This window comes from Pyxicephalus adspersus, chromosome 3, assembly GCF_032062135.1.
Source record: "Pyxicephalus adspersus chromosome 3, UCB_Pads_2.0, whole genome shotgun sequence".
Taxonomy (NCBI): domain Eukaryota; kingdom Metazoa; phylum Chordata; class Amphibia; order Anura; family Pyxicephalidae; genus Pyxicephalus; species Pyxicephalus adspersus.
This window is the reverse complement of record NC_092860.1, coordinates 56,236,772-56,248,368: the sequence shown is the minus strand read 5'-3', so window position 1 is coordinate 56,248,368 and position 11,597 is coordinate 56,236,772. Positions and strand designations below refer to the sequence as shown.

Genomic DNA, 11,597 nt, shown 5'->3' with positions numbered 1-11,597 from the left:
CAGCAAAGAGGTTTAGACTAGCAAATTATTGCCATTCTGTAACAGGGCAATTTAAGTCATCCTGTCATAAATTCCTTACAAATGGCCAAAGTACCTACTATATACAATTCAACTTTGCACCTCCTTGTTTTAAATTACATTATTTTTACATGGTTATTTATTACTGTGCATCCAAATGGCAAGAATATTTTTCTCTTTTAGCCCAATCAATTCCTCACAAATGTAGCTACTAAATTCAAAGGGGCTTGACAACCTTCTATTTTGAATGGGTTTATTTTTTACACAGTTAACTCCTACTATGCATCCAAATAATCTAAATATATTTCTATTTCTCAATCAAATTTAAAGGTCCTTTATGAACGATGTTGATTCTTATTGTTCAGGGATACTCCACACTCCTGAAAAATATTCCCTGCCCTTACAGGGATGAAAACTTTGATAAATTGCTGAAGGTTTGTGGACATCTAACCATAAAACCCATATGAGTTGGTTAAACATCTTATTCCATAACCAAAAGCATTAATATAGAATTCTTCTTTGTGGCTTCAACAACCTCCCCTTCTCTGGGAAGACCCTATAGACTCTATTTATAAAACAGGGAGTGAGACATTCCCTCAAACATTCCCTTGAGGGAATCTTTCAGGTCTATCTGTTTCAATGGCAATAATTGATTCCCACCAGGGAATGATTGAAGGGATGCCAGATTCCCTGTATTTTTGGAGTTTCTTGGAATGTGTGCTCATTCAACCAAAAAAGTATTGGTGAGGTCAGGTACTGATCTTGGGAAGATCTGACTCACAATTGACCTTCATTGCATATGGTCAGGGCTGGATGAGCCACTTCTGCTTCTAAGGTTCATAACACATATGTTACTTGCACTGCATCAATGTTCACTGCATTGACAAATGCATTTTTCAGACCTTTTTACAACTGTATTACATGTTCTGTATGAAACAATGCATTTTCTCTTGACCCTTGAGAAATGCATCTTGGGGTCAAGATCTATTGATGCCTGTTATTTAAATATGTAAAACTGCATAATACTGAATTTATGCATATGCCATGTAGCAAGTAGCAAGTAGCAAGGGGGTGTGATGGAAAACGATACTTCTGCAAGCTGCTGATAACACCAGCAACTGATAATTCCAGGAATATACCACCAAGCATTTTACAAACACAAACACACTGACTGTACACAGGAGAAGATTACAAAAGTCTTAAAACACAATTACACTTGTATTTAGAATGTATTAGGAAAGGTTACAAGCTGATATATATATCCCTGTTTAATGTAAAGCAGTGTAATATGTTGGCACTATGTAAGTAATGTTTAATATTATTATTATTAATATATATATATAAAAATATATTTATTTAGGGAGCTTAACAGCTAAAACTACCGCATAGAGTAAACAATTCATTATATTTTGTGCATTTTTATTGACATGCTAGAATACAGAGAAGACATAAAATGCAACACCACAACACAAATATTAAGCATTTAATGAGCATTGTTTAGAAATAAAACCAGTAAACAAATGTGCATTTACCATTATATATAAATATTAACACACCTTTGAGTTGCCGTACACTAAATAAAGAACATTAAATGATGAGGAATTATTTTAATATCCAAAGTGTCAAAGTATTTACAATCTGTATTTACTGGTATCTAATTTGTAAGTATTTTGACACTTTTGATAATAAAATAATTCCTCATCATTTAGTGTTCTTTATGTATTTTTCATTTCATTTTGCATTGTCTCTACCCACGGTGAGGACACTATTTAGCCCCCCTCACAGTTTTGTACAAACATCCAAATTGTTTACCCTGACCCTAAAGCCACTTGCATTCTTATTTGGCTACTGTTTAAATTTAAAGTATATATGTCTCTCTTTTCATCTCTCTCACCTTGCAGTCCTCTGTCACAGTCTCTTCGTTGTGTCCATACTCTAAACTCTGAACCTGAAAGATTTGAATGATTAGGTACTCTAGGGCTAGGCAAAGTCCAATGATGATAATAGGGTCACACCCATGGCAGAGGAGGGACTCAGGGAAAAGGCTTCAGAGATGGTGTAAAGAGGTGTACGCTGCATGCTTCTTAAATGCTGTCATACAGCAGGGTAAGGCTGGTTAATAGGTGGGTGTGCCAAGAATGGGGCATCGATCAGTATGATAGTGAACGTGGATGAGTTTGTGCAACATATGGCTGTGTATATAACTATATTTAATCATGAAAAAATATTCTCAATAATGTTCTGTGGCTTCTGCTTGTGTAATCAGGCGCATAACTAAACCATACTGTTGTCCTAGCTCAACATACTCAAAGCAGTATGTGGCTTCAGCCTTAAAATATGCATAACCTCTTTTTCTTTCTCTTAGTACCCAATATTCAGTTGCAAAAATGTATTATGGTACATGATACATTTATTTATATTAGCTGTTTGTGTCCTATTGAGGAAATTTGACTAAACTTCCTGTCTTGGGAAGAAGTAAAGATAAATTCTCCTTTGGACAGTTGTCACTGAAACAAGGGCTGGTCCAATCGATAGCCAGAAATGCAGCTGTCTTGGGAATAGTACATCACAGTTTGGGGTGTGGGTAGCAGCAGGCAGGCTGGCCACATTCCACACTTAGAAATGCAGTTTCTGACACTGCCATTAACCCACATTTAGAAATAAAATGCTTAAATTCCCTGCCTAATACTGCCACCATTTCCCACCACAAGGGAAGGTGTAGAATTTTGTAAAATAACAGTGCTGCTCCCTGGTTTGTCTGCCCACAAAGAGAGGCTAAATCAGGCTACAGCAAGCTATTATTTTGTAATTTGTGCAGTTAGTGAAGGTACCAAGTATGTTCATTTAACGTGTAATGATGGACATATATATGTGGTTAGTGTGATCAGTGTCCGGTCATATGCCTTGACACAATTCTCATTGTTGTTACACAAGTTGTTGCTGCTCATTGAATTTCCATCTTGAATATTCCACGTGGTATCTGACACAACCCTCCTAGCATCTTTCCCCAGCATCTTTCTTATTGAGAGTGGTCAGTTGGCCATTGAGATACTGCAGGTGCTTTTGCTCCTGTGCCCAATAAGGAAGGTTGGGCTGCACAGGGATAGAAAATTGACTGGACCTTTCCGCCTGGAAGATGCAACCATGTGGGGCAGAAGAGCTCTATGAACTGCACAGCCTGGTAACATTTGTATGTGGCGTAACCTTATGTGTACAAGCAGTGTGCTGCCCCTCACTGTAAAAATATCTAAAGCTTTCCAAGAGTAACCACTCATTCCTATTACTCCATCTCATCCTAATATCCTGTTACCCTGCCCTCTGTAACCCTGACAATGCCACAGTCCCTTTCATATTAATAGCTAGGAGAAATAGGGAGGGATGAGCTCCCCATTGAGGACGCAGACAATAAAAAACCTTACACTTTTCACCTTTTACTATCTAAAATGATAAAAAGACTTTAGACACACTTTTACTTTTTGACTTAATGAACTTTGAATGTTACTTTGCTGGAAACCTAAGGTAGGTAGCACTTTAATAAAGTTCATTATTGTGTAGTTATATGCCCCCCCAGCTTCTGTGTCCCATAGCAGTTACATAAACAGATATTATATGACACTGTTTGTGTTAATTCCACACCTGGAATATCCACAGTTATTCACAACACTCATCTCAGCACTCTCTGCACTTACCTGCTCTCTCTTCTCCAAACTGCTGCACAGCACCTGCCATGGAGAGGGGTATTTAAACATCCTGGGTTTATACACGACACCAGGCAGCTGAAAAGGATACCTGGATATTTTTCAGATGGAACGATCAGGAAACGACAAAAGCAAAGGCAGGGAGTTGTCCTAGTCCTATAGAACAGATCTCAGAGTGAAACAAAAAGGCGGAGAAAGAGCAATGACCTTGTACATACTCATTGCAAACACATCCCATACAAATGCCCTTGCAGTAAAAGAAAAAAATTGCACACTTTATGCATACCAACTCACTATAAAACAATTAGTGACCGACATGATTCCTTTTTAGGAAACTGTTTAATATTGTCATCCTATGATCTTAAATAATAATAATTAAAGTCACAATCACTTTTATTCAGTTTTAGGGTATGTTCAGACCTGCTTCTGAAAAACATGTCTGTTGAATGCTCCTGGAAGACAACTCTGCACAGCAAGGCTTCTAGGATCATTTTGATCATTTTCAGGCGAAAAAACACTTGTGTTTGCAAAAGCCTGTACAGACAATTTTTTAAAGGTTTGCAAGTCTATAGAGACGTTTGGGTGGCCAAATGACCCTAGAAGGTACATGGAGCTTCTGAACAAATGCTCAAAAAAGCCCAATGCCTGCAAAACCCTGTGAAAGCCTTCAAAAACAGACATACTCATTTTCAATTAAAATATTTTTTACAAGGCTTTTGTAGGCGTTTTGCAGGCTGTAAAAATGCTGACAAAACAAAGGTCTGAACATGGCCTAAAGTATACATCAAAGATGTTGTAAAAAAAATTTGTAAACACGAAACAGTTGTGGTTCAAAGGTATAACAGTTGATTCCCCATTCTACATTGTGCATGTGTATTTCTGACCTAGGCTATTAGCCAATCTAAAAACTAATGTTTTTCATTTTCACTTTTCTGAAGCCTTGTTTACACAGTTCCTAAAAATGTGTATGGAGCTGAAACAACCATGCTAGACTAAAATATACATGGGTTTACATGGGTTTGCATGGGGTGTTGCAGGTCAAGCTGCCCAAATGTTAGAGACAATGTTCATTACTTAAAAGTAATCAATCTGTGGATGGAACGCCGTCTAAACAACAGCATCAGATTTTTTTACATCAAGTTGTGTGAATAAGACAGAAGAATTCAACATAGAAGGAAAGCATTCAAGACATGACACACAAGGCTAAACATCACAGTTCTATGCAACTGCATTCCTTTTACTTTCCAAGGCTGCAGTAGGCTGATTATGCATGGCCCAGAACTGGGGTTGGCAAAATCCCGCCTTTAGGGCAGATATGGCCTAGCCGGTAGTTCGTTCCAGCCTAATGCCCCCTGACCGATGCCAGCCAGCAACCTGCGGCTCCGGAGCCATGGGTTGCTGGCTGGATCTTCCAGGGGGCATTAGGAACTACCAGAGCTGGAGCCACCGGAGCTCCGGTTCCACCTCCTTGCTGTGGCTCCCCTATTTACTGCGGCAGGCCTGATACTTCCGTGGCCGCGGTAAATAGCAAACTCTCCCTGAAGGTAAATCTCTCTCCTCCGCAATGCATGCGAGAGGGATTTCACATCAGGGGGCGTTCCCTGGTGAGGAACGGAGCCATTAGGGCGGGATTCAGAGTTCGGCCTAGTTTGCTCCCGCTCATACCTGAAATGACCTAGTGGCCATAAGAGTTTGCAGACCCCTGACCTAGTAGAAAGAAACAGTTTGTAACATTCTACAGAGAAACCCAGATGCCCTTTACAATATGCTTTAATACTACTTTACATTGTCATATAAAAACACATTTCTATTATCAGATGAGGGATCACTATTTCAGAATTCCCCTGGATAGCTACGCACTCAATAGGGGAAATACTAATGGAATTTATGGATAGCCAGCAGGCTTTTAAAGATTTCCAGTCGTATGGGCATCCAGTTTAACATTCTCAGAGGAACCTTCTTCAATAGCTAAATTTTTAACAGGGCTTGATTAATGCCATTTCCCACCTTACTCGTATAGTAAGTGGAGAATTTAGGCCTGCAAGCCCAGATTAAGACAACTGAATCAAAAATTGATAGTATCACATCTAGAAGCAATCAATAGAAGCAATGTGATTGGGATATCACATTATTTTTTGCAGACCCTTGCTACAACACTTGATTGACAGATGCATTCATACATACATAGGCATTCCCCTTTCATGTCCTCTTTACCTACAAAAAAAAAATATGTTTGTTTCCCATCTTTCAAGCAGCAGTAGAAACGTTTCACTTTTCCGTGACAAAACAGACATTGAAATGGATAAATGGACACGTTACTCTACCAATGTGGTGCAAGAGAAACAGATCTGGAGTCACATAAAAATCGTTAATGAAAAAATACATTGTTGTTATGCTTTTATATATTTGACCTTTCTAATTGTTGATCTTCATAATCCTGAATAAAACACTGGCTTTACTAATGGAAGAATGTAATACCTTAAAGTTTTACCACGAACACATGCCATGCCTACCTATGCCAGTTTATGTAGAAGCAAAATTTCACTCTCCTCAATTGAATAAGTCTTTAAAGGCTCTAGTTATCTTCTTTTAATGCTCAAAAGAGATTCCTGTAATTGAAAACAATGTTTTGTGATTGTTTCCAGTGACAGATGAATGAACGCCATATACTCAACCCTATTCTGTTCTTTAGAGAAAGAAGGGGGGAGGACAAGGAAGCAGCACCTTAATCCCCCCCCACGCCGTCCTCTATTGAGGAGTACAGCCACCCTTACCGATTATTCGTTCGTCAATTCACCAGAACTTCAGGGATTCTGTATACACATGTCAGATTTTCACCTGTGAGAAGCATGACTATTCATCTCAAATGATTTTTTCCTTTGCATATCTTTACTTAGAGGGAATCTTGTTAATTCAACTTTGGTCATTGGGATAATAAGCAAGATGTAGTCCAACAAAAGAAAGGTGTAGCCAGGCACTTCCATGAGGGACATGTACCAATGGTGAAATTATACAGAAACATACCTTACAGCAGAAAGAGTGATTTTTTATGCCACTCCACTTCTACACCTTCCTAACTGCAGCCTGCATAACCTACAGAACTAGCAGCTTCAACAGATTTTAGAGCTGCAGACTGCTAGAGACTACCTTAGCACATCCTAGCATCAACAATAAGTGAGCTTGCACAGTATTCCACAAATAAAAGTCTGTACAACACAGTATAAATCATCACTAAGACACCCTTATGCCACTACAGAAGACAAAGCTGACCAGTTCAAAACATGCTACTTCAATACAACTCTGTACAAGGTCTATACAACTTATTTCCCCATGATATGACAAATTGAGAACAAAAAGCTAAAACAAAACTATCAAAGACTTTTCTAAAGGGATTAGTCTTCAACCTATAGTAGAATATATGGCCTTAGACGTTTAAATTATTATATAATGGTCTAAGATTGTACACATAAATTCTCTCCAAACATCTTGCTCTTCTTACCACCATTTATCAACTTATATGAAACAGGTTTTATCACAGGGAGGGAGGTCCTAGTTCTTCATTTAAAACCCCCTTGACCACTAAGTATATTAAAAAAAATGTTTTATTTTATTCACAATGAAAGACTGTCTCACCAGGAATGACAAAATAAGAGACATGCATAAACTTATTCATAACTCCCAAGATTGTCTGACACCAGTATTACCAGTAGGTTATCTTCATTTCCAAACAGTGTCTGACTATCTTTGAATCATAGTTAACTCCTAGGTACTGAAAATTCAACACCTGTCTTCAACCTCATGTAAACAGGTCCTAGTCCAATTGCCACAAAGAAGGCAACTCTGTGGGTACCTCATAAGTCCTACTCCCCCTCCACTATTCCTTTCTGCCCCCATTCTTTTTTCTTCTATTTTTGGGCTATTGGGCTAGACCAACCTTTATATTTGGGAAGCAAAACATCTAGAAAAAGAAAATGTTGAATAATACATGACACTTTCTTATTGTCATTCTCCTTTTTTCCATGTGTTGGTCTACTGGCATAGCATTGTGAACCTAAGCTTTTGCTAACTATGTATGTCGTTACTTCTATTGTACCTTTTTAAATAAAATTTTAGTTTTACAAAATGTGCAAACATTTTTAAAGATATGCAAAAAACAATCTGATATATTATTAACATCACATCCTTTATTATGAATGAGTTTTTAATATACTTTTATGAATATGTGAAAAAAAGTGCAGTTTTGGCCTTCCAAAACACATTGGATGCATCTACAGTCTCTGTTTAATGTATTTAGTAGAATAAATTACTTCTGAACATCCATCATTTAAGGACTCGTAAACTGTTGTTCTTTACTAAAACTTTAGTTATTTAATTAAGGGGTACTTGCAACTGTGACAATACATTCTACCAATGTATATCCTAGATGCATGTGAAGCGGTGGATTCAAGTCCCAGTGTGCCATAAAGTAATCAAGGCTGTCTTCCAAACTCCAAATCCTCTATAGCTTTATCATTAATTATACCACTTATTAGTTCTATATCACTGCTACTGACTTGAATTAATTATGTTCCTTAACTGTCCCACGCCACTCTCAACTTTCTTCACTTATTAGTGTGGAGATCCCTTGAAGCTTTAAAGAACTCTTATATTTCACACTATTGGGTTTTTGTATTTAATTCTATGATTCCTATATCCCTTTTATTTAAAAAAAGTGGTAGTAAATGATAAAGATCTCTATGCTGAGCCTGTAACTTAATAATAGTTCTGATTTTTTATATATTTTTTTTTTATTTACAACTATAACCTTTCTGTCATGTTCAATATTTACTATTATAATACACAGTTGTGGCTGCACCCTCCTAAAGTGAGATGTCTTTTATTTCAGTCTCTTAGATTTGACCTTGGACTCCCTAGTATCGATAGCTTGAATGCCTGGCATGCGGCCAGTTAGAATTTCTACTTTCACTTCCTTATTCACCTTTCACCCATGACATTATCACACCACCAATGACTGTTACATTTATGGCTTGTTTTAAAAGAATGTATATATATATATATATTTAAAACGCTACATGCCAAAAAAATCTATATTTTTGTTGGCAAAGCAGCTGCTGCGTCAAAATTAGGACCTAAAGCACCCATAAATGCTCAATTTCTTTTGATAAAAATCTTTAGTATTGCAAAAATGCATGCTTAAAAATGCTTAAAAAATGCATGGTTTATTGCACTTCAAATGTAGGTGTTTAAAGTGTGTCTGACACAATAGAAATTAGCCTTTAGGTTTTAGTCTCCACAACTTTTGGCATGGTTAAAAAATCCTTGTTTGAAATGTTTTAAATGTGGGTTTACAAAATTCAAGACCATCTGTCCTAAGAAATTAGGCAGTCACTGCCAACTCTGTTCCTTTGCTTTGCTACGATACCAACAGAGTCTTATCCTAAATAATGGATTCACCCCCCCTTCCCTCAATTCTTCCCCTGCACTGTACATCTCTACACAAACTTTCAGTAAAAGATAGTAAACATCTTTTATTGTTGCCTTTTTTTGGCAACAGTGTCATGGGTGCATCTTCTTTTTAACATTTATTTGTAGATATTTTAACAATTGTTAACTGTTAGTTAACTGCTAATTCTTTGTAACAATTATATTACCTGTGAAACCCTTTACACCGTTATTGCAAATTTTGGATTCTGCTACATACTTTTTACATCAACATATATGTAAAATAACAATAAAAACACAACGCATTTCTATCATAGGTGTACATGAAAAATTTAGACAATTTGTTATATACCGTATGTTTAACAAGATAGTAGTGGGGGTGAAAATGCAAGTCTCTGCTATATACTGCATCATATGACATTTATTAACCAAAGAGGCAGTTGTGGCCAAAAGTAAGTTTTGATTTATGTCAGAATCAGTGGTACACCTGAAGAAAAGGAGGCTATATAGGGTAAGAAAATACTATTGTGTTACTTTGTTTGTGTGGTAGCATGGTAAACAAAGTAGGCAGCACAAGTACAGCAGCTGAATACCTGGTTGGCAAGTGATCTACTTTTATGCCACCCTGCCCTTCTGCTCACCCAGTAGCTCACAGGCACACAATCGGCTGGTGTCTTTCCCCCCTTGAGTCTGTGCAGTGATGGCCTCAACCAATCAATGCCAGATCATTGTGCCACACAACAACAGATGCAAAGTAATTCCTGCTTAAACACTGCAGAACTGGAGAACAGGGAGAGGTTCATGCTGTGTGTCTGGTTTTCCCAGCACATCAGTGCCTACAAAGTGCCAGACACACTGCAGGACAGGATTACTCAGGGTGTGAGCCCGGACTGGAGGGCAACCTAAAAAGGGTGACAGTCTAAAGTGGAGCAGGGGGAGAGAGATCTTTCCTGGAGTCCTAGTCTGCTGGTAAAAAACTGTTGTAATGTACAGTGTGCACCTAAAATGTGATTTTATTTAGCATGATTTTACTTGCCTTGGTGCACCATTTAACTACAAGAAAATCTTCGCTAACCCTGTTTTGTAATAATTTTTAGTAATTTTTAAATGTAGTTCTCTTTGTAATGAAATTACTTTTATGAATAATAATATTAAATAATATTACCAATTTTTTCATTTGTTTAATAAAAAATGTATTAAAAAAATTCTGTTGTTGTTAAAGATTGACATTGCCAGGAACAATAAGAGACAAGTGGTTGGTTTGCTACGCTGTAACCTTAGCTTTCTGCACAATGAAACCTATCATTACAGACCATAAGCAGGTAGAATTTTAAAAGTCAGATTGTTTAAATCCCTGCAATTTTTGCAGAGGGGGAATGTTTTTTTTAACATTCCCCCTGTTTCCTTCTCTTGTTCCCTGTAACAGGCCATAATTTGCATGTTTGCAGCTAAAAGCACAGATGGGATTAATAATAACATTTTAATAGAATTATAAAAATTCAATTACTGGACAGGGAATATATAACCTGTAAATTGTCCCAGTGGACAGGTTTGGGAAATGCTCTATAAAAAATTATCTCTACAAGGTTGGCCCTTCTGTTTCATTTTTTTAAGAGGAACCTAAAAAAGAAAAGTAAAGCATAGAGAATACATATATTGTTTGGAGTCATATTACTATATTGTCTCAGTCAATTATTTAATTTTAAAAAAGAAATCACATTCTGTATATACCCGGAAGGAGGGTGAGTTCCTTACCTGCCTCCATCTATCCTGAGGTTCATCCATCCTGTTCTCACTTCTGCCTATTTTCACTGGTTAGTTTAATGTATGATGGGTATACGGAAAGCTGGCCCTTGGCAAGTATGGACCAGCAGTGACACAGTACAATAGTCATGGGATGCTGACATAGGGAATATGTACCCAGGAATGTTGCTGATCACAGAGCCGCTTTTATTAGACAGGAACCAAGCACGAGTTTGTCAGTAGAGCCTGCATCGGGAAACTTCATGAGAGCTGGAGGGGAAGCTGGGGGCCAGGCAGATGTTATTGCAATAATCTGAACATGTCCTGTAAACCCATTAGGTTGAATGGTAATGATAGGCAAAAAAATTTGTTAAAAATACTAAATATTGTACTGTAGTATTGTTAGGTATTGGTGACTGAATGCACAATATAACCCCTTACAGATAAACCACTCAGATAATATGAGATCAAATTGTCATATGGGTTGATATTACACATTCCATTATCACTAGCATATTCAGAAAAGCAGAAACATTTGTACCTGATTATGGTAGGATAGGTTTCTTGGGTGGCAATATAGAGTAAACACATTTCTTGGTGTTATCAAAATGGGTTTATTGGTAATAGAGCACATACATTGTGCTACTTGGATGAACACAAACATTTTTAGGTATCTTTAAATGGCACATTTCATCA

The 11,597-nt window shown here is 37.3% G+C and overlaps 1 protein-coding gene across 5 annotated transcripts in view; it reads right to left on the bottom strand.

The window, feature by feature from the left end:
- MISP (mitotic spindle positioning) overlaps nt 1-11,050 on the bottom strand; it is a 28,892-nt gene extending 17,842 nt beyond the window's left edge. For 2 of the 5 annotated variants that reach the window (XM_072404765.1, XM_072404769.1), the window contains exons 1-3: nt 10,914-11,050; nt 3,708-3,872; nt 1,913-1,966 (exon numbers count right to left, since the gene is read on the bottom strand). In XM_072404765.1, the coding sequence (XP_072260866.1) occupies nt 1,913-1,966; nt 3,708-3,767 (114 nt within the window). In that variant the 5' untranslated portion in view covers nt 3,768-3,872; nt 10,914-11,050. Of the gene's footprint in view, nt 1-1,912; nt 1,967-3,707; nt 3,873-10,889 lie in introns of all 5 variants that reach the window. The other 3 variants (XM_072404766.1, XM_072404767.1, XM_072404768.1) reach the window with 3 other exon arrangements.
- Nucleotides 11,051-11,597: the final 547 nt, after the last annotated feature.